We start from the raw sequence: 24,513 nt of genomic DNA, 5'->3' as shown, positions 1-24,513 counted from the left end.
TTCCTCTCTAGAGAGAACCGAGGTTACGTTAGTAACCGAGTACGTTCTCTTACGAGAGGTACTCTCGTACTGCGTAAATCTTACGCTAGGGGAAACAGTGTAAAACGCCGTGCATGCTAAGATCCAGCACCAAAGTCCCAAGGGCAAGTGCCCGGGCTCATATAGTACATGATCATAAGGGACTCACAGAGAGCCCAGGAAAGAGTGGCTAGAATAGCATCATTCCTGTAATAATATAACATCTTATAAGGAGCAGTTATACTGATGATGTGTCGTACAGTCAGGGCGACCCCCGGCCTGGACTGACGAATATAGTGGGTCTTACACACTGCCCGTAGAGCTGCGCGATCCAACAGCGAGCATTTGCTCAAGCAGTTTCAGTATTCTGGCCCGAACACATCAGGGCAGACAGTACCGATTTTAGACCGAAAGCAGCTTAGCCTGCAAGGCGGGAACCTCTAGGTTATAAAACCTTATAAATGTAGACGGGGAGGCCCAGCCTGCCGCCATACAGATATCTTGCAAGGCAATCCCACTAGACCAAGCCCACGACGAGGCCACGCCTCTCGTGGAGTGTGCTCTGACTCCAAATGGGCACTGTAAGCCCTTAGAGGTATAAGCCAGCGCTATAGCATCAACTATCCAACTGGATAGGCTCTGTTTCGACACGGCAAGTCCCTTAGAACGTCCGTAGAGTGAAAACAAAGAGCTGCTCTGTCTGTCTGAAAACAGACGTGCGAGACACATAAGCTCTTAATGCCCTGACTGGGCAAAGGAAGCTTGCGTCTCCTTCCTCGTCAGAGACCGGTAGGGCTGACAGGGAATGACCTGCGCACTAAACGGTGTGTTGAGGGATTTTGGAACATAACCGTGCTTAGGTTTGAGTATAACTCTTGAGTCATTAGGCCCAAACTCCATACACGTCGCGCTTACTGAGAGCGCGTGTAAGTCCCCTGTGCGCTTCACTGAAGCGAGAGCCAGAAGAAACACTGTCTTGAAAGACAGGTGTTTAAGATCAATCGTCTGTAAAGGCTCGAATGGGTCACCTTTCATGGCTTCCAGCACTGTAGAAAGGTTCCATACAGGGACTGAGGGAGGTCTGGGAGGATTCAGTCTCTTAGCTCCTCTAAGGAAGACGATGACTAAATCGTTCCTTCCTACTGACTGACCCAGCGTTGTTTTTGAGAACGCTGCTATGGCCGCCACATACACTTTGAGCGTGGAAGGGGTCCTGCCCTTGTCCAACAGCTCTTGTAGGAAGGAGAGAACCTCCGTCACCCCACAGTCTAGGGGCGACACGCCACGAGCTGTGCACCAGCTGGAGAACACTGCCCATTTCGAGGAATAGAGACGTCGCATAGACGAGCTCTAGCCTGCGTGATCGTGTTTAACACTCCGCTTGGGGAGGTCAGCGGGTACCCGTTGATGGCCCAAACATGAAGGGACCACAGCTCTGGGCGCGGATGCCAAAACGAGCCCTTGGCCTGAGAGAGGAGGTCCCTCCTCACTGGCACTGGCCATGGGGCAGTGCTTGCTAGCTGCATCAGAACTGGGAACCAGGGTTGGTTTTTCCAGAACGGCGCTACGAGTAGCACTGAGCATCCTTCTCTGATCCGTTCTATCACCTGAGGCAGGAGAGAGACGGGAGGAAAGGCATAGAGCGGGCGGCGGGGCCATACGTGAGCCAGCGCGTCCCTGCTCTTGGAGAAAAATTCCAGACAGTGAGCATTTTCTTGAGACGCGAACAGGTCTACTTCCGCTCTGCCGAATTTCTTCCACAGCAGCTGGACTGTCTGTGGGTGTAGAGGCCATTCGCCTGTCGGAACATTGTTCCTGGACAGTCTGTTCGGTCCTACGTTCAGGAGCCCTGGCACATGCGCTGCTCTCGGCGAGAGCAGGTTGCGCTGAGCCCACACCAGGAGGCGTTCTGTCAGCCTGTGCAGGTTTCGGGACCTGAGGCCGCCCTGGCGATTTATGTAGGACACCACTGACATGTTGTCCGAGCGGACCAGGACGTGGTGTCCTCGTATTTAGGGACAAAAACGCGTCAGTGCGTTGTCTACTGCCAACATTTCGAGGCAGTTTATGTGTAGAAGCTTCTCCCGTTCTGACCATTGGCCGAAGAACGGTCTGCCCTTGAGCAGTGCTCCCCATCCCAAGGTGGAGGCGTCCGTAGACACTACCTTCACACTCGAGGAAGTCCCCAGGCTAACACCTGATTGGTACAAGTCGTTTGCTTTCCAAGGTTTCAGAGCTGCGATGCATTTCTGATTGACCTTGAGACGAAGCAGACCGGAAGCCCACGCTCGGCGCGGTACTCGCGCTTTCAGCCAGAACTGTAGCGGGCGCATGCGAAGCAAGCCCAGCTGAAGTACTGATGATGCTGAGGCCATGAGACCTAGCATCCTCTGAAATTTCTTGAGCGGGACAGATGCGCCGCAGCGGAAAGAGCTCGCTGCGCGCTGAATGTCTAGTACGCGCTCTGGTGACAGTCGCGCTATCATAGACAGCGAGTCCAGTTCTGTGCCCAGAAAAGATATTATCTGTCTGGGAGACAGAGAACTCTTCGCCCAATTGACCCATATTCTCGAGGTGATCGAGCAAAATGGTCCTGTGCTCTATGAGCACCGAGTGAGATTGAGCTAGAATCAGCCAATCGTCCAAGTAGTTCAATACTCGCATGCCCTGTAGTCTGAGGGGTGCGAGCGGCTAGAGACAAGCCGAACGGTAGGACTGAGCACTGATATGCCTGGCCCTCGAAGGCGAATCTCAAACGTCGCCTGTGACGTGACGCTATTTGTATTTGAAAATATGCGTCTTTCAGATCTATTGACACAAACCAATCTCCTCGGCGAATCTGCGTGAGGGTTTTTCTGGTCGTGAGCATTCTGAACTGTTGCTTCGCAAGCACTCTGTTCAGTTGCCTTAGATCTAGTATGGGTCTGAGACCCCCGTCTTTTTTCAGTACCAGGAAGTATCTGCTGTATAGCCCTCCTTCACTCTGAGCTTGAGATAAAGGCTCTATGGCCCCTTTGCTCAACAGTTTCAAAATTTCGGCTCGAAGTAGGTGGTGCTACTTCTGTTTTTACCGTAGCTTCGACGCGCGTCACATAGCGGCGAGGGCGTCGGCGAAACTGTAGCGAATAGCCTCTTTCTATAATGTCTAGCACCCACTTCAAAACCCCCGGGTAGCCTTGCCCATGCATCTGCACGAATGGCTAGGGGCTGAATGCGGAGCGCGCTCTGGTCGCTCAGCGACAGAGGGGCTTCGGTGTGCTGTAACATAAGCGTCGCGCTTCGAGGCAGGGGGCGCGCTGATAACAGCGGGCAGATTGCCCGCGCTCAACTCCTATGCGGTGGTCAACCGAGAGGGGAGGGCTGGGCGAGTCCCGTAGGACCTGTCATGTCTATGTGTGAATGTGGGCGCGGGATAGCGGGCACATTTACAACACTGAGAGCATTGTCCGCCTGAGCAGAGCGAATGCACGTTGGTTTTGTTTTTACAGAAACCTTGAGATATGCGGAACGTAGTGTTTGTGGGCACTGGGCAGTGGGCACATTTACCACGTTTAATGCGCAATCGACCTGGGTCGATTTCATGTGCGCGAGCCCTGTGTGACGGGCTGTGTTTGTGTGTAGGAATGAGCACTGGGCAGTGGGCATTTCGTCTACATTCGTAACACCATCGGCCGTGGCCGGGACACCAGAAAATACACTCTTATGGGATTTATCTGGGTAGCCGTAAAAGCGGCGTTTGTGTGCAGGCAAGCGGGCTGCTTCGCCGACTTGTTTACTGCAGAATACACTGGAACAGTCGCATTTACTGGAACTGAACGAGCGAGAAGTTGCCATAGAAACAGAGAGCGTCAACATGCTGGCGTTTGTTTGCAGTCGTGCGTGTATTACAGCAGGCTTGTTCACTGCAATATTGACATTTCCAGTCGTCTGAACTTCAGAGGCGGAAACCATAGAAACAGAGTTTGGGTGCAGGCGAGCGGGTTGTACCACGCGCTCGTTGGCTGCAAAATACACATCTGCAGTCGCCTTTTCAGGGAACTGCCAGAGCGAGAATTGACGGCAAAAATGTGTTTTGCCGGTAGACCCGGGATTCGATCGCGGGTCTCTCGCGCGAAAATCTGATGATCTACCACTGGACCACAGAGGAAGACACATAGAGATTCAGTAGCGCGAGTATTATCAAAGAGCGTCAACGTGCTGGCGTTTGTTTGCAGGCGTGCGTGCAAAACAACAGGCTCGCTCACTGCAATATTGACATTTCCAGTCACCTGAACTTAAGAGGGGAATGAGAAATGTGTCAGGAGTGGAGGTCGGCCCGGCCGCAGCGGGGCTAAAAACACCCTTTTCTCCTTTCGCCAGTGACGCACGGGAACCATAGAAACGGTGTTTGGGTGCAGGCGAGCGGGTTGTACAGCGCGCTCGTTGGCTGCAAAATGCACATCTGCAGTCGCCTTTCAGGGAACTGACAGAGCGAAGCATTGGCGGCATAATATATCTGCCGTTAGACCGGGATTCGAACCCCGGTCCCTCGTGCGAAAAACCTAAGATTCCACCACTGAGCCACAGGGGGGAACACAAAGGTGTATAGATGCATGAGCATATAAGAGAGCGTCAACATGTTTTCTTCGGCGTTTGCTTGCAAGCGTGCGTGTTACAACAGGCTCGTTTGCTGCAATATTGATATTTCCAGTCGCCTAATCAGGGAACTGAGTTCTCTTTTCGCCGGTGAGTGACGCGTGAATGGGGCGCAAGGGCAGGGTAGCTTTCTTGTAACGTAAAGAAAAACTAACCCCGATCGTCCGCTTCCAGCCTCCCTTGTGAACGGCGCAGTTTGCGCGGCTCGAACAGAGGGAGAGAGAAAGCTAGCCCCGTGACCGTCCGCTCCTGACATCCCCTGTGAACGGCGCGGTTTGCGCGGCTCGAACAGAGGGAGAGCAGGTATCATCCCCCAAGCAGGCAAGGCAAGCGGGCGCACCGGCGAGCTTTGCGGGTTGGGGGGGGCGGAGGAGCAGTCTCGGAGAAGGATGCCAGGTGAGTCCTCAGAGTCACCATAGGCAGTAACTGGCTCGCAGTGAGGGCGGTCGCCGTCAGCGAGCGCGAGCGCGAGAGCTGCGTGATCATCAGGAAAGGGGCGTCTTGAAAAAGACGCCCGGCTCTTTTAGTGCAATGAGAGTGTGTGTCGCGGCGGCGAGCACACACACATACACAAAACACAGTAGCAGAGAAAGGATATAACGCCGGATAGCGCAGCAGGAAGGCGACTGAAGGCGGCGCGGCCAGCGGCTTCAGAGTGTCGACTCGTCCCGCTGAAAGGCTTCTTCAGACGGCGCGGCTTCTCTCCGGATCCAGCGATGCGAGAGCTTCGCTGAAGAGATGAAAAATCAGTGAGCTAGCCTCTCGAAGCTATGTTTATAGCCCTAGACCACGCCCATTCTGGCGGGACGTGACGTATTGGGCGCGAAGCGCCCCCATTGGAGCTGACGTCACGAGTGGGCCTTATCGATAGGCTGCTGCAGTTGCCGCAGGGCAGCCAATAGGCGCACAAGCCGTCTCGCCTGTGTCTGCATGCTGCCGCAACGCGTTTTACATTATTTCAAAATTAAGGATAATTTTTGGCTTCAGTATCTCGCGGAAAAGAGATTTTCCCCTAGCGTAAGATTTACGCAGTACGAGAGTACCTCTCGTAAGAGAACAGACAGATACCCTTTCTAGATGTGAACAGTGACTCATACTCATAAAAGACCTGATAAATGATTTTCTAAAACAAAATGTTCCACGTTTTACCCACAGACAACAAGAAAGAAGAAGAATTGAACGGGCCTTCAACGGGCCAATCAGAAAAAAAGATTCAATAAGAACTTTGTGAGATGAGAAGAGCACAGTTTTGCTAAACCGCTGCACATTGAAATTATTCTTAGTCAAGCAATATTTTTTGAATGAACTGTTTTTAGTTTAGTTTGAATCCAAAGAATGCTTAGCTTGGATAAGGCAAATCTTCTGTCCGAGGTCATGGTGAGTGTGGTTTGGAGGAGTGAAGATCTCAGGAACCCAAACTAAAGTTTCCTCAGGCACTGAAATAGAAGCTTTACAAATCCTAAAAGCATTACTGGAGTTCATGAAAGTAAGAGTATTAAGATTGCAGTTAGTACATCTGTCAGAAGTACATCTTGTGCTGTGTGATCTGTTCTATGTACAATTTTATACAGAATTAACTGGATATTTGTCAAGTCAAGTCACCTTTATTTATATAGCGCTTTTTACATATATAGCAGCTTTACAGAGATAACAGGAAAATAATGCAACAAAGTGTTGTTTCTGCTGTACAGCAGATCTAGAAGAAAATAGTGTCATAGTCCAGCTTAAGTAAGTTCAGTGATGGCTCATTTTTGTTGTAAAATAAGTTATTAATTTAGTTAATTTATATATACAGCCGCTCTGGAGAAAACTGTGATGTCATCGTCCAGCTCAGTTCAGTTCTCATACTATGGTATCAATGCAGGCAAATCAATAATATCTTTGAATGTTAAATGTCCCCAACTAAGCAAGTCAAAAGCCAAAGGCGACAGTGGCAAGGAACCAAAACTCCATCAGGAGACAGAATGGAGAAAAAAAACCTTGGGAGAACCCAGGCTCAGTCGGGGCCAGTTCTCCTCTGGCCAATGAACCAACCAAGTGTACGATTATGATTCAGGCAGCATTACAGGTCAGAAGTCAGATTGGATTGGAACATTCAGAATATTATCCAGTTCCATCTGGTTTAAGATCAGAGTCACACGGGTATGGAGACGGGTTTGTTGAGGATCAGTGCTGATGGCTGTCGTGTCGATGAGGCCTTCACAGGGGAGAGTTGACACAATCTCTGCTGACACTTCAGGGATTTGTGTTTGTACTTAAGATAAGAGTAGTTCTGCACACCGTCATCTAAAACCAGGATTATGCCATATAAGAGTTGTGTGGTGTGATTCCATGGCTTGTATATTGGTATTGATTTGCCACCAGGCAGTGAGAGTTGATTTGATGATCATATATATATATATATATATATATATAAAAAATGTAAATTATTATTTTTTTATTTTTTTTTATTTTTTTTTTGGAAGATCAGACATGATTATTTCTTGACATTCTGCCTGTTCTGAAAATCTAGTGCTGCTAGACCACCTTGAGCTTTATTTATGTATTTATTTATTTGTAGTGTTTGTAAACTTACTTTAGAAACTTATCAAATTTGCCTTGAGTTAGATCATCTTCTATTGTTTTTAATAGTTGAATAAAATTGAGGTTAAATAAGTCAGAGAGGTTCTGGGATATGTTTAATGCAATATTGCAATATTATTTATTGTGAATGGTGTGTCCATGCTAGTGTCATATGACTTCATATTCAATGGTAAGATTGTTGATTTGGTCCAGTTTAAGGCATAGTCTGATACGGCAGAATTATTTCTGTTAGTGATGTTTTGGGATTTTGTATGAAGAGTAATAAGTCATCTGCGTCTAGAGTAATTTTATGATTGGTGTTATTATCATTCTGTCTTCGTGCAGCATCTCGAGGCTCTATAAATAGAGCGAAGAGTAATGGCCATCCTTGACTCGTCCCTCGCTGAAGCTGGAATGGGGATGATATGATGCCATTCGCTATGACAGATTGATAGTTGTAACATGTATGCTGTGTTTTGGTTCTGTCTTATGACCCAGTTTCCCAGTGTGTCTGATTAGTTACCCCGTACACCAGTCGTCTCCTTAATGAACTCATTAGTCTCTGTGTATTTGTTCTGATCAGTTCCTTGTCCTGTCTCCATTAATGTTAAGATGTGTTATGTCCGTTTTCCTGTGAGTTTTGTGGATTAAAGATTGTTTCTGTGAATTACTCGTCTTTGTTCGCTTAATAGGCTACTATTACCACCTGTGACACTAGTGAGGTATTATATCATATTTTAATCAAGTGAATAAACGAGTTTCCAAAACCAACATTTTTAAGTGTTGTATAAAGTACCAATCCAATTAACTTTATCAAAAGCCTTTTCTGCATCCAATGATATACTATTATTGTCTTTTTTTTTCTTCTTTTTTTTTTCTTTTTTTTTTTTTGCTTGTTTGTTTACATAGGTTCATAATGTTGAATAATCATCTGGTGTTGTTTGATGAAACCTGTTTGATCTGGATGGATGAGAGATGAAATTACTGATTCAAAATGTGTGGCCAGGGCTATACTAATTATTTTTAAATCAGTATAAATAAGGGATAATTAGTCCTCTGAGCATATACCCTCTGTTTAGTACATTGCCTGTGTTTGTGTCGTGCACACTTTGCATTTCCTTTCTCTTGTTTGGATTACTCGTTGTTGGATTATCTTCTTTTGTTGTTTAATAAAGACTGCTGCATTTTAGATCTGCTTTGCCTCACTTCGTCTTCATCCTCAGCCCATCTGTGATAACTATTGTAATAGTCCCATTAAAATGTCCTTAAAATATTGCGAAAAAAAAAGTGATTTGAATGTAAAATAAAATAAAATAATCAACAGCATAACGTAAGTGTCAGGATTATGTTCAGTTTGTTTGTGTTTTAGTTTTGGTTTTCCATGTCTGCCTGCACGCATTTTTGTGTTTTCAGGCCACCAAAACATAAAACAAACAAATAAAAAAACAAACCACATACAAAATTTTAGATTTTAAGTTGAAAACGTAGTGTAAAAAGTCCCTTATAGTCCTCAGTTCTCACAGTTCTTTTTTTGTTGTCTTTGTTTTTTACGTGGTTGAATGTGGTGAGCAGGACGAGGCTGAGAGCCGTGGGAATGGCGCGATTTCTAATGAGTGTCACCTGCGCCTCACCGGCCTCGAGGCTCACGGAAGGAGATCCGGATGAATAAAAGTCGAGACGAGAAAGGACCAGGCCTGACATTTATGTTATGTTGTTTTTATGTGTGTGCACTAGTTGTCCATGAGGGGCTGCCACTTTAATTTCATTTTGTGTTTGTTTTTTATAATTAAAATGTTTAAACATTCACCGGTTCATGCCTCCTTCTTCCCTGATCAACTAACCTATTTCAACATCGCTTAGGAACCTGAGCCCAATAGAGAGTCTGATGTAGTGCATGAGCTGGCAACAACGTCAAGGACGGTATCCTTGTGGAGTTTTAAGGTATGGAATGGAGCCCTCGCCGCCTCGGCTCCACCTGGGACCTTCGTCCCTCCGACTTCACCTGGGACCTTCGTCCTTGCAGCTCCACCAGGCTCCCTCGTCCCTCCGGCTCTGATTTGGTTTTTAGTCGTTGCTCTGCCGGGACTTTGACTGAGCCACGTTCCTCCACCGCTTTGGCTTTGTCAGGCTCCATCTTTCCTCCGGCTCTGCCTCAGTCCTCCGGCACCCTGGCTCCACCTTGACATTTCAATGAAATCAGAACATTTAACCCTTAAACACACACCTCGGCTCATTAGGGACCTGAGACAGCATTCACTACACTCCTCCTCATTCATTTTTTTATGTTAAAGTTTTTAGACATAAACCTTCTTAGTATTCCTCAATCAATCAAAATGATAAAAGAATGTCTGTTTTCCCATTCATTTTTTGTAAAAATTGTATAGGGTCGCTAACGACCCAAGGTTTGTAACTGTAAGTATATGCATTTTCTCCACAACAATAATTGAATCTTTGATGACTGAATAGATGCAATTCACCTTTAATCCACAAGGTGGCAATGTCTGATACACAATGATGAAGTGACGTTTCACTCATAGTTACCGCAGGCAGAAAACAAAATGATGGAAGTATCATCAGCAAAACTTGAAATGGCTCAGCGATTTACTGCAGAGCAAGTACTGAATGCAATCAAATATTAGTGTCACTGTTACTTGATGGTGGATCTAGTGAAGAAGCTGTCAGCGATCAAAACATTGATTTTTAAGATGTTGAAAATTATAGTTTTGAGAGTATGTTTGAGATCACAAATATGAGCCAGATGCTGAATGCACTGGAAAATGAGCTCTGACGAGGACAGTGATGATGGTATAAAACATCTGCTCAAACTGAACCCTTCCAAGCTCCATAGGGTAACAAAATATGCTTTACTTAATTCTTCTGTAATTGTTACTCTAATATCAAGAGAGTTTTATATTATCGCGACAGGTAGAGATCCATATATATATAAACTTTAAAACTCATCTCTGATCACCAAAATGATTTTGAAATAGATTTTTTTTCTTCTTCATTCCTTAAAATAGCTTGAATGTAACTCTACACTCTTGCCTCATTTAGGTGGTTCAATAAATATGCAAATGAGCCCCGCCTCCACTCACTCACTCACTCCGCTCAGAGATCCACTTGTTGACGATCACACGTTGATCTGATTGGTTACAAGGTAGTTTGTGACGTCAGAAACACCAGCGATTTCAAACCGTGTTTTTGAGACTGTCTTTGGTTCACTGCAGTTTAAAGGAGAAAATACTCAGCAATGGTGTTGACTTATGAATTTACACATGGTTTGTCTTAAAACATATTAAAAACACCACATAGACATATAAACCACCACATAGACATATAAACCACCACATAGACATATAAACAACATTAAAAGCTTGATTTACAGGGGAACTTTAACATATAATCATTTAGTGATATATGCAGATAAGGGGCCCTATTTTAACGATCTGAAACGCAAGTATCAACCGCAAAACGCAAGTAACTTTGTGGGCGGGTCTTAGGCGCTGTTGCTATTATACCGGCGGGATAAATTACTCTTGCGCCCGACGCAAATCTAAAAGGGGTTGGTCTGAAGTAGCTTCATTATTCATAGGTGTGGTTTGGGCGTAACGTGAAATAAACCAATCAGAGTGACATCTCACATTCCCTTTAAGAGCAGGCGCGCTTGTTCTAAAGCGGATTCCTATTATAACGGCGGATTTGCCAGGCGCGCGCCAGGAGCGGTTCACAGCCGAGGAGACCGACGTTCTCGTCAGGGCCGTAAAAGACAGAGAAGTGACGTTGGGGATGGGAGAAACCCACCCAAATTAGCTTCGGTTAAACAGGCGTATGATCATTTGGGTAAATGTGTAAGCTACTGTAAATGTATGCTTTTATAATAAACTATCTATCTATCTATCTATCTATCTATCTATCTATCTATCGTAATAATGTATGATTTGCAAAAATGAAAACTGCTGCTTCTGTGTAGATTGAGAGAATCAAAGTGTATGCGCGTTGTGCACACGCTACATTGATTATGGCCAAGCATGCGCCCTTAAAATAGCATATGAATAACATGCTCAACGCGCCACTGACTTTAAACTAGATTTTTTCGGTTAGTGGCGGAATTGTTTTCTAAACGTGCAAAATAGCATGAAGGAACGTTTGCACCGGAACACGCCTCCTCTTTGCGCTGAACCGCCCCCGCGAGCGCGTATTTCTTAGTTAACCGACGTGCTTCTGTGGAGGGAAAAGGCCGCTGTGCGCGGGTGCAAAATAGGAATGATACATGCGTCGGTGTACAAAGTCAATTGCGCTGGGTGCAAGATAGGGCCAAGAACTGTAAATAGTCACTAACATGCCATCCTGTAAACATGAAATGTGTGATAAAGTTTTGCCAACTATACTCTACCTGTTTTTTTTATTTTTTATTATTATTATTGTACTTTTTCATCATAGAATTCTCAAATGTGTCCTGCTCTTTATTAAATGTTTATGTTTAGCCCTTTTGAAAATTTTCACCTGGTTTAAGAACATTAATGGAAATATGAAATGCCATTACAAGCAGTCATTAAAAGTTCAAAGACTGCAGAACATTACAACCACAGAGAGAAATAATTTAATTTGAGGTCTCATCAACTGTGTTTTATGTGCCCAGCCAGAAAATATACTGGAATAAAAATTCCCACTCACACAATGTTCAACACTCACGGGCATTATGACTGAACATTGTTTCATAAATTCAAAACAACAAAGTGAATCACATAATAACCAATGAATGATGAATCAGGATCATTTTATTAGAAAAAAAAAAAATCATAAATCATATCATAATTTTAAAAACAAACTATGTCCAGTCTAATTTCTCTTAACAGTGCTTTTCAAAAGACTCCTCGATAATGAGGTTGTGCACAAAGAGAGGATTCATTTTCACATATGGACTCCAAAATTCACTTTGCTTGTGCTATTCAACGTTTTCAGTAAAAAAAAAAAAAAAAAAAAAACCTTTATAGGAAGACACTGAGGACAAAAGTATTTATTATTTGTACCTTGATCTGTTGTTTTCTTTACTACATAGCAGGCAAAGCCAAAACACTGAACAGTTTATTAAATTAAAATATGAATCTGTCATTCTCTGAGACATTTCCACTCTTTTAAATCCATTGAGAGACATAAACAGGAGGAAAGGAGGAGAGAAACAGATGGGAAAAGCAAAAGACGCAGTCATTAAGACAGAGAGATAGACAGAAAAAAAATATGAACATAATTACAGGCAAAAGATATAGACAGAAAGATAGCACCATTGGAGACGCAAATCTTCAGTAAAATATCAGCTATGTACCAGAGAAGATGTCTGTCTGTCTGTCTGTCTGTCTGTCTGTCTGTCTGTCTGTCTGTCTGTGTTTTGTCTAATCAGTATTTTTGCTTTGTTTTCCAGTAAAAACATCTAAATATCCTTAAAACAATATAAATGTACTTGACACTTGGGTTATCCCTTGTGAAATAGAAGTTCACTTTAGCAAACTATTAAATAGGGGTACTTATTATGGAAATAATATACTTTAAAAATATATACTTAAGTGTGAACTGAATTTAATGTTTTTTTGGACACTTAATTGCATTGTTATTGATAATTAAATGAAAATGCATTATAGTTTAAATGTATATTCAGTGCAGTTAGTTTGACCCTCTTATATCTAATTTCATAATTCTGTTGGTTAAAGTGCAGCACTGCCAAATGCACCGACAAGCAGTTATAGTAAATTAAAATACATTTTGATGTCATTTATCTTGAAACTTGTATGTCATGTATTTAAATATATTTGTAATTACACATTTGCATAACTTAAAATGTAATATCAAATCACACACAACAGTTAAAATTATAATTAAGTACTTTGCATGTGCTTTGTATGTTAGTCAACATCAAAATAAGTGTACTTCTTTAAAACATGACAAAAGATTATTAACATAATGATTTAAAATGTACTTTAAAGTCAAACCTTTTTGACATTATTACAAAGTTCACTTTTTAAAAAAGTGTGTAATGAAACTCAGTCAGTCATGAAAGTGCTTTTCTAGTACACTTGAGTGGCCTTTTATTTTATTAATATTATTATGCCTGCAAGTACAGAGTGTAAAAATATACTTTTAAGATTTGAAGTACACTACAAGTGCACATTCAATACAATTAAGTGCACCTTCTTTTTAACAAGGGATATCTTAGCAAGGTATATTTTTTTCTTTTTTTCTGGAAAATAAGACGATAATACTGATTAAGATTTATTTTATTTTTTTTGTGCAGTTTTTTCCTTCAAACGCCAGCAAGTTTAACTCAGCTGCATCTCGATCATTGTTTATTTCCCCTTCCTGTTATAGAAGTTTTGCAGTGTATCTGCACAATATCAGCTGTGTGTGTGACTGTTTATTTGCCATTTTTCTCTGATATGTAGAGACACTTGTCTGCATCAGTATGACGTGTTTGCTAACGTATCTGCGTGTATGGTGGGAGTGTGCGAGCGTCACACCATGCCGTTCTCCTGTCGTGGTTTGTGTGTGGTGGTGGTGGTCTGGGGACTGTGCAGAGAGGGCGCTAGTGTGCACAGAAAGCCAGCCAGCAGCGTCAGACCCAGACCGCCCCACGCGCTGAACATGGACCAGCCGTACCCATGACTGATGTCCTCCGGCAGGCCGTACAGGTAGCGCGGGTACCGCGAGAGCTCGAAATTAATACCAGCCACACATGTGCACAAGGAAATGATGCAGCAGGTGCCTGTGATGCACAATCACACAAAACAACACCGTGAGTTTAGAACAACAACATGAAACAGACAAAAAGATTGTTTACGCTCGCAAAATTGTGCGTATTGTTTTCAGTTAGCACTTTCCCCGCCAATAACGAGATTTTCCATAATTTATGATAAAACACTTCCCGCAATTGACAAGTTTTTCCAAGTAATTTCACTGTGGGGGCGCTGTTACGAATCTTCTGAAATAGTACAGAAATTCAGGATTGAAAAACAAGAGAAGAAGAAAATCTGAGTAAACCAGGGCTAAATCCGAAATCACCCCCTTAACCCTCATTCACTATTCCCTATGTTTGTCCACTAAGACAGTTCAAGGAGTGAATGAAAACGAGTGAGTGAATTCGGACAGCCGTTGAGCGTACATCGGTTGCACACTCGTTATTGCAGTGCATTGTGGGATTGAATAAGTGCACTAAGAATATGGTTTCAGACACCACCACAGATGGCTGTCCCCTTAAATAACGCCCTATTCGAGGGTATAGGGGGCGATTTCGGACTCAGCCCAGGACTGTGTTTGATTTTTTTATGCCCTTCCCTCGTTAATTTGACGAAGTTGAACGCACTTGAAAATGGCGGCAAAGATTTCCCAGAGGGGAAGTGATTAAGAAGTTCGTAAGTGTATGTCGAAAAGTGGAGTTAAACTCAGCCCAGACGAAGCGGGTGGTTGCAGGATGGCAGACGAAGATGAAGAATAAAGTTCAAATACGAAGTTTAATGAGGATAAATGTAATGTAGACCGAACACTGAAGGACTGTGAGGGAAGAGCTTACACGACACCGTCTCCATGTTAACAATAAAAACGTGAATCTCTGAAGACGATGACGTCATGCACATGCGTATTACACATGCGTATTACATGTTCAGTCTACCGTTTTATCGCCATCTACTGGCCTGGCAGCAGAATACAGCGTTTTTAGTCGTTTTCACGGTTCCGTGTGAATAGGGATCGTTTTGACAATGGTGTCGTCAGTACGCGGAAAACTCAAAGAAAAAACGTCTCCATTTTAAGCATATCGTTGTCATGTAAACGTAACCTTAGTGATTCAAACAAGATAATTAATGACATGCACCTGAACAGAATTAACTAATAACAGTAACCATAGAAACAAAGGAGTGGCGGGAAAATCCAGCAAAGGAGCACATGATGTGAATGAAAACAAACTAAAAGTCCATGTTACGGCTAAGACAAGCTGAACACAACTGTGACAGAGACGGGGTGGTGGAGGGATGCTGTCCAGAAGCATAGGTGAGTCGGCTATGTATACTGTATATAGGCCTACTCTCGTGCTGAATGGATAGATAATTTGTTCCTACCATTTACATTTTACATTTACATTTATGCATTTGGCAGACGCTTTTATCCAAAGCGACTTACATTGCGTTATCCTATACATTTATACATAGGTATGTGCAATCCCCTGGGATCGAACCCACAACCTTGCGTTGTTAACGCAATGCTCTTACCACTGAGCTACAGGAAAGGCCTGCCTACCAAACGTTGTTAATAAAACACTGTTTGAAATAAAAGATAGAAAATTGTATTTTTGTTAATTTGTTTGTTTAAATGCAGATGCTCTGCTCTTTCTTCTGATACATTCACTGTTTACATATTCTTACAACAGAATACTCTGGAGGCCATGAAAGATTTGTGAATATAATCAAAAATATTGCTGGCTGGCAACTTAAAAATAAAACGCTGGTGGGTAAAGAGTTAATTCAACACAATGGAAATGAAAAAGTCGTTGAGCACTTTGCATTTTGGAATACAATAGTCTGTTTATACAGAAACACTGCATACTGTGCACAGTGCACATACTTCTCTTCTACTTGGAGTAATATGCCATTTCTTCTTCTCTCAGTAATAAGCTGCCACCTAGTGGTTGTCTGTAGTGTTACACAAGACCTGAGTGAGTCTCACCTCCCATGAGGAAGAGCAGTCCCGCTACATACTGCATCAGCTCGTTGTGCTTCCAGCAGCCCAGCAATCCAACCATCCAGCCAAACAAAATGATGGATACAGCCATACCGATAAAACCTGCAGTCATCCGCTGCAAATCTGCAGGGAAAACAGAGAGATTAAGGATCCATAGTGAAAAAGAAGTACGCTTAATTGTATTGAATGTAAACTTTTACAGTAGGCTATTCAAATCGTATATAGAAGTATATTTTCACTCGCCTCGCAGATAATATAATATTAATCAAATAAAAGGCCACTTAAGACCACTTTCATTGCATTTCTTACAAAACGTAAGGACACTTTAAAGGGATAGTTCACTTTGAAATTACATTTTGGTATGTTTTAGCTTACCTCAAGGGCATCCAAGATGTAGGTGTCTTTTTTTCCGCAGTAGTTTCAATTTTTATATTTTTAGGTCAAACCGTTCTTGTCTGTCAGTCATATAATGCAGGTCGATGGTCACTGTCTCAAAGAGCATGCACAGAGTCCAAATTAAAACGGTTTGCGGTTTGTGTGAGAAAACGAACAGTATTTATATCGTTTTTACCTCTTGTACACAGCCATGTCCAAGTGATCTGAGAGCGCTTCCAGTTCATTGGAACGAAACCGTAGCCAAGGCGACTTCTATTGTATATATCTATACCCGCCCGCGCTCTCAGATCACTTGGACATGGCTGTGTACAAGAGGTAAAAACTATATAAATACTGTTTGTTTTCTCACACAAACCGCTCGTTTCGTGTCTTAGGCCATCAATGTGTACTTACGATGGGGAATTGTTTAATTTGGACGACGGGGAATTGTTTTAATTTGGACTCTGTGCATGCTCTTTGAGACAGTGACCATCGACCTGCATTATATGACTGACAGACAAGAACGATTTGACCTAAAAATATAAAAATTGAAACTACTGCGGAAAAAAAGACACCTACATCTTGGATGCCCTTGAGGTAAGCTAAAAACATACCAAAATGTAATTTCAAAGTGAACTATCCCTTTAAGTGCAGTTTGTAATAATGTCAAATTATTAAGTGTATATATATATATATATATATATATACGTAAATCATTATGGCTTTATAATCGTTTGTTTTACACTTATTTTTATGTGTTGGCTTACATAATACAGCACATGTAAAGTGCAATATTATAATCTGTAGTGTGTTGAAAGTTAATATATATTTAAATGTACTAAATTACAACTTCATGTAACACTTTATTTTAAAGACCCTACTCCTCCTAACCCTATAGTAAGTACATGTTGTTAATTATCATTAACCAGGGCTTAAATGTACAATTACACTGCAACAAGGAAACTTAAAGTAAAGTGGGTTAAACTTTATTTTAAGTTGTCTTTGTTACAGTGTAATTATACATTTAAGCCCTGGTTAATGATAATTAACAACATGTACTTACTATAGGGTTAGGAATAGGAATAGGTTTGGTTTAGTGTTAGTTGCACAATGTATAATGATTACTATAGAAACTACATGTAACATGTAACAAGGACACTGTAAAATAAAGTGTTACCATAAAGTATAACCCAACTTCATCATTGTAAATATGTAATTACAAACACATGATGTTTTAATAGAAATTACATTAAAGTGTATTTTAGTTTAACATAGCTGTTTGTCAGTACATTCAACAGTATAATTTAACCATATTTCAAAGACAACATACGCAATAATGAAATTACAAATAAAGATGTACTTAAGTCCTATTTAAGTGGGTCAAAAATGTATTTAATATAAATTTAAACTATAATAATTTTTTTATTTAATTGCAATTAACATGCAAGTAAGTGTCTGAAAACATTCAGTTCACACTTATGTACAGTATATTATTTTAAATTGCATTATTTCAATAATACGTAGTCAATATATAAATAAATAAATTCTAAAGTTTTCCCTTTTTCACAAGGGATACATTCAGTAGACTGTAACATGATGACAGTGCAACAAGCATATACATCCACAAATCCATAAAAGTTGTGACATTTTGTATAATGCAATACAATCAAGAATCTGTGATTTATTAATTCTCTTACAAAGAAAATATTTTTAAAGTTTTCACAGAACGACCTAATTGTGTTTTAACAAGTTTTGATTTTGATGGCTCCAACACTGTCACTTCACCTTTCCTTTTAATTACACTTTTTAATCATTTGGGAATTGAGGATACTAATTGTTGCAGTGGAAGTTTTGCCCAATTTTTCTTGATACAAGACCGCTGCTCAACAGTCTGTGGTCATCACTGTCCGATTCTCGTCTTCATGATGGGTCATCATACATTTCCAGTAAGAGACAGATATGGACTAGGGAAGAGGCACATCTCTTCTATGGTGCAGAGCGAAACCACTCTGTTTTAGCATGTGCAGAATGAGGCCTGGCACTGTCTTACTTCCCAGGAAAGATCTTGATGGCAGTTTATGTCTCTGACTCTATACGCCTCCACATCAGTGGTGCCTTCACACATAAGCAAGTCACCCATGATGAACCCCTTTCCAGGACAGATGTTTGCATTTACATCGGTCGCTGATAAAAGTCTGGATGAGACATTTCGTCTTTGGGACTGAGAACTCTATGTCTGTTTTTCCCAAATAACAAGCAGAAATGTGGACTCATTTGACCCTGGTACATATTTTCACTGTGTTTTGGATCATCTGAGATGAGCTCGGGCCCAGAGAACTCGCCCTAACCTTCTCCTTATGTAACAGAGATTCAAGTGGCATCTCTTGATGCAGGGGCAGACTATCTTCAGTGACAACGGTTTTCCAAAGTACTCCTGAGCACATGCGGCTATATTTAACACAGTAGCATTTAGAAATGTTATTTTTGAACTGTTTGACAATTCTCTTATGATATTTGGCATAAAGCGGTGAGTCATGACCCATCTTTGCTTGTAAAGACAGATGCTCTTTTGTTGGCTGCAACACACTGCAAAAAAAAAGTTGTGACAGAAGCTAAACAAAAGTGAAAAGCTGCTCTAAAGATGCTCTTTTTACACTCAACCACGATACCCTCACTTATTACTGATTCACCAACGTATTGTGGACTGTTTCAAAAGAGTTTAACTTAAAGCCACAATATGTATTTTTTTCGCCGCTAGGGGTCGCTAACCTCTCACAATAAGTCAAGTCAAGTCAAGTCAAGTTTATTTGTATAGCGCTTTTCACAATACAGATTGTATCAAAGCAGCTTCACAGTATTAAATTAAAATAATACAACAAAGTTTGTTTCAAGAGGAATTTATTGATTGATAAAATTAAATTAAATATCCCCAAAATATCCCCAACTGAGCAAGCCAAAGGCAACAGTGGCAAGGAACCGAAAAACTCCATCAAGTGACCTAATGGTGTCCTAAAACTCCATCAGGTGACCTAATGGAGAAAAAAAAAAAACCTTGGGAGAACCCAGGCTCAGTCGGGGGGCCAGTTCTCCTCTGGCATTTATGAGCTAGAGGCCGGATTGTAGTTTGAACTGTAGGATTATATGAATGCCTGGCTGAAGAGATGCGACTTTAATCTAGTTTTAAACTGGGAGAGCGAGTCTGAGCAACGAACAGTATCAGGAAGACTATTCCAGAGTTTTGGAGCCAAATGTGAAAATGCTCTCCCTCCTTTGGTGGTTCTGGATATCCTAGGTATGACCAAAAGCCTTGAATTTAGTGATCTTAAAGAGCGCGATGGATAATAGGGTGATAGAAGATCCGTTAAATAGACTGGAGCTAAGCCGTTTAGGGCTTTATAAGTCAGTAGCAATATCTTGTAATTAATACGGAACTTTATAGGTAACCAATGCAGTGATGATAAAATCGGTGTTATATGATCATATTTTCTTGATCTCGTAAGAACTCTAGCGGCGGCATTTTGGACTAACTGTAGCTTGTTTATTGAGGATGCAGGACAACCAGCTAATAAAGCATTACAGTAATCCAGTCTCGAGGTCATGAATGCATGAACTAACTTTTCTGCATCAGAAACTGATAGCATATTACGTAGCTTAGCAATGTTTCTAAGGTGGAAAAAGGCTGTTTTTGTAACATATGAAATATGATTTTCAAAAGACAGGTTGCAATCGAGTATAACACCCAGGTCTTTTACTGTAGAGGATAAAGTAACAGGACATCCTATGATGTTAAAGTTGTATTGTGCGAGGTTTTGTGGGCGGTTTTTTGAACCGATAAGTATTACCTCTGTCTTGTCTGGATTTAATAAAAGAAAATTACGCGTCATCCAATCTTTTATATCTTTAATGCACTCTGTCAATTTGGAAAATTTTGCGTTTTCATCCGGCCGTGATGAAATATATATTTGAGTGTCATCAGCATAACAATGGAAACTAATTCCATGTTTCCTTATAATATTTCCAAGTGGCATCATATATATTGAGAATAACAGAGGGCCTAATAACAAAGGCGTAGGTTGATGACGCATAAGCGGAATTATGGAACTTGTCGTCATGCCGATGGATCTAATAATGTTTATGGATGAGTGAATACATTGATGTTTTTAACATGACTGTGGTATAAAGGGCACGATTGCCAATGAGAGACAGATATCAGCGCCATATAAACAAATAAGGACATTTCATTCTACTGAACAACCCACAAGTGCTGATTAATACTCACACAGGGCAGTTTATTAGACGAATGAAACTTGTGAGGTAACGCAGCGCTGTTTCACTTGGTCTACTACACTATCACACTAAACTGCATTTGAGTGTGTTGAAAGTTATAATGTTATTCTCTGTGTTAGTTTGTCTGTATGAGACTAGCAGTGAGCTAGATCAACATTAGAATAACATACTGATCATATTCTAACATTTCATCATGTTGAACTATGTAACAATGATTCGTTTTATGTACATTTGCTCACCTATCTAATAAAGTACATGCAAGAGCGGTGTCTCTGTCAAGTCCAAGTTTGTCGCGGGCGTGGAGCTCTCGGCATCTCGAAAACGCAACACTGATATTGGTCCTCGTTTTATTTCTCCTTTTGTCCCAAAGTCTGCTTGCCATGATCCATAATTTTTGAACGAAACAACAACAACAGCGTGAGCGTAGACGTAACGCAGTTTTCCACGTCTGTCGCCTTGGTTACTATGGCAGTAAAAGCAGAAACCAGGGATAAGGCGGATATTACGTCATTGACAGGCGACAATGACCAGGGACGAGCCATTATTTGAAATTGGAATTTCACTGAAATTAAAGATCTTTGGGAACTTTTGGGATATTGTAAGTACACAACTGCAGGAAATATATCACACTGTGCAAGTGATTTTTGAATATTTTATTACAAAAATCGTACATATTGTACCTTTAAATATTTTATAAGCTTTTCACTTTTATTTTGCCTCTGTTTTGCCATGTTTTGCAGCCATCCATTTTTTTTTTATATATTTACAAAATGCACTTAAGTGGGTCAGTGAAAATCTTTTATTTGTATTTTGTCAAGTAAATAAAGGTTCAAGAGAATTAACAAATCACAGATTCGTGGTTTGAAAAAATATAAGTGGTTCAAATACTTTTTACAAATTTGAACATCTGTCGGTTTATTACTGTGATGCTGCTAAAGCTTTTGTATAAAGTGCCTTATAAATAAATGATTGACTTCATGGCTTTAAAACACTTCAAACTTCAAACTACTTATACCTTCAGACTTCAAACTTTTAAAACTTATTTCAACTTTCTGACCAGGGTACATCAAAGTTGTAATCTAGTTTGAGTTACTGTAAACAATAGTTTAGTGTATTTATTGTGGTATATATGAAATACATCATATATATATATATATATATATACACTACCGTTCAAAAGTTTTGGGTCAGTAAGAATTTTATTTTGGGGGGAAATAAATAAAATAAATCAATACTTTTATTCACCAAGGATGAGTTAAACTGATCAAAAGATACAGTAAAGACATTTATAATGTTAGAAAATATTCAATTTTAAATAAATGCTGTTCTTTTGAACTTTCTATTCATCAAAGAATTGTACACAACTGTTTTCAACATTGATAATAATAATGAATGTTTCTTGAGCATCAAATCATCATATGATAATGATTTCTGAAGGATCATGTGACACTGAAGACTGGAGTAATGATGCTGAAAATTCAGCTTTCATCTGAGGAATAAATTACAGTTTAAAATATATTAAAATAGAAAACAGTCATTTTAAATTGTCATAATATTTCACAATATTACTGTTTTTTTTAATATATATATTGTTTTTTATCAAATAAATGCAGCCTTGGTGAACAGAAGATACTTCTTTTAAAAACATTAAAAATCTTACTGACCCCAAACTTTTTAACGGTAGTGTATATTAAATAAATACATCATGAACACAAATACATCATGAACAATCTGTCACATATTATTAACCTGTTATAGGTTTTGTATTCTCATTATATCATATATATATGATATTATGATGATATTATGATGACATCAGACTCAAACCTTACAGTAAATATGACATGATCTGACTTACGGAGAGCGTGCCATTCGTCTTGTCTGATAGTCTTGGTGATGTTCACTGGCAGATTTCGTGGGATATTCGCTGAGGAATAGTAATACTTCACCGGCGTGCAGCGTTGAAGCAAACCTGCAGAAATTCACAGATAGCGAGGATCACTTTAACACAGATGAGTGCATGTGTGTTTGAATGTTGGAACAGTCACAAGTAGTCATTGAAAACATCTACACACATTTACAGGCCCTTAACTTGAGTGCCAAATCCTTTATTTGGATTATGATCAATAAACATTCAAACTGGACCTCATACAACATCAGTCAACCAAATCAATTTACTCTCATGTCCTGCTAAGCCGTCTGCATCTAAATCAGCATCTCATTGCCCTGGAAGACTATCATTATCACATTAAAGCTTGTAAATGCATCAATGCATGAAAGAAGACATTCTTTTGAGATTAAGTAGAATTAGAATACTGCTTTTGTTGTTGGAGCTATTAAAAGGTAACTCAAAAGGGAAACAAACGTAACATATTCCAGTTAAGAGTGTTTTCCTTTATTAAAATGGCTTGGGGTCTCTCAGACCTAAAAAACAACACGTGTTTTGTCAAATGGATCCCATGCACAGCCCTGACAGACTCCATCTGTTTCAGTTTTTTTGTAGAAATGTGATGAATGTGTGAACATGAGCGTGTGTCTAGTGTTGATGTGAGAGATCAGCACCCTGGATAGCGCCAAACATTCTTCAACACTCATTCACATATGCTCAACAAACACACAAACACACTTCAGCTGTTCAAAATCAACTCGGAATCTGGTTACTGCTCACACAGGGCCTGGTCAGCATCATCACCTTTAAAAATCAGATCCTCGTTCTCCAGATCGAACCCTTCTCGGTGGCATTTCCTCCACAGCCCGGTTGTGGTCGAGTTGTAGCGGCGGCTGCAGCGTGACTCCATGGCGGGCGCAGGGTGCAGGGATTCCCGCAGAGGAGCCGCTTTCGGTCGCATCCGGAGAGGGAGGTTTTGGTTGGAAATATAAATGTATCCTGGGTCATTTCTCTTGCTGGCGTATTTTCTGCATCGGTCCCGGTGTTTCCGCGCATCTGTTTCGTACCAGTAGTCTGTGCTGATGGCCATGGTCAAGAGCCAGATGGAACAGAAGGCCAGGAAGAGCCCGGATGCTGTTAATATCCTCATGATGCCCGCGGACAACTGTCACATTTTGCACCGAACCCATATCATCCTAAACCCGACATAACAAGACGATAAATATGGTGTTGGAGCTCTAGACGGACATGTCTGTCCTCTGCTGCTGCTCGTTTGGAGTCTGGATGAAGGAGAACCAATGCCGACACTGGAGACTGCTGATGAAAGCGCTCCGGATTCGTCAGACAACAGCTGTGTTGCCGCTGTCTCCATAAAGGATATTCAGGCGAATCTTATAAAAGCCTGTCGATACGTCAAAAAACTAAAATAAATAAATAAATAAAAAATCAAAAGGAAATTTATTTTAATGGATAAAAATGCAGGAGATTTTGATATTAAAACGTTTTTGTGTGTTTTTATTTTATTTTATTTTTATTTTATTTTTAAATCAGTTTGTCCTCAGCAATTCTCATATTGTAATGCAAAAAAAAAAAAGAAAGAAAGAAAAGAAATAAGACACCGGACTAGTCGTACTATTTTAGTAACTGTCAGAATACGCGCTTTTCTTCTCTGTTTTTTTGCTTTTAAAAACCTAGGTTTTATTATAATTATTTTATTAGTAGTAGTAGTAGTAGTAGTAGTAGTATAGTGGTAGTATAGCAGCCTATATGCCTATTAAAATTCAATCGATTTTTGATAAAAGAGCCATATAATGGGTGACTTTTCTGTCCCCAGGACATTATATGTATAAAATTGCATGAAAATGAACTCTAATACATTTTATTATTAAGGAAAATGTCCTGCACATTAAGCTAACTACAAATTTAAAATGTATGAATAAAAACATTAATAAAAACTACATTGAACACTAAAAAATAGCATTTTCTGCATGTCGCCAGACTCGCCGCTCTCTATCACTAAACTTTAC

General features: G+C 40.8%; 1 protein-coding gene across 1 annotated transcript; it reads right to left on the bottom strand.

Annotated features, from left to right (window-relative positions):
• Positions 1 to 11,996: 11,996 nt before the first annotated feature.
• On the bottom strand, positions 11,997 to 23,836 carry tmem276a (transmembrane protein 276a). Its single transcript, XM_082160525.1, has 4 exons — positions 23,291 to 23,836; positions 22,457 to 22,570; positions 15,922 to 16,059; positions 11,997 to 13,969 (listed from the first exon to the last, which is right to left on the bottom strand). The coding sequence occupies exons 1-4, from the start codon at positions 23,634 to 23,636 to the stop codon at positions 13,719 to 13,721; spliced, it is 849 nt and encodes a 282-aa protein (XP_082016651.1). The 5' UTR covers positions 23,637 to 23,836; the 3' UTR covers positions 11,997 to 13,718.
• Positions 23,837 to 24,513: the final 677 nt, after the last annotated feature.

This window comes from Leuciscus leuciscus (genome assembly GCF_965113295.1).
Source record: "Leuciscus leuciscus genome assembly, chromosome: 25".
NCBI lineage: Eukaryota > Metazoa > Chordata > Actinopteri > Cypriniformes > Leuciscidae > Leuciscus > Leuciscus leuciscus.
This window is presented reverse-complemented; position numbering and strand designations above follow the sequence as displayed.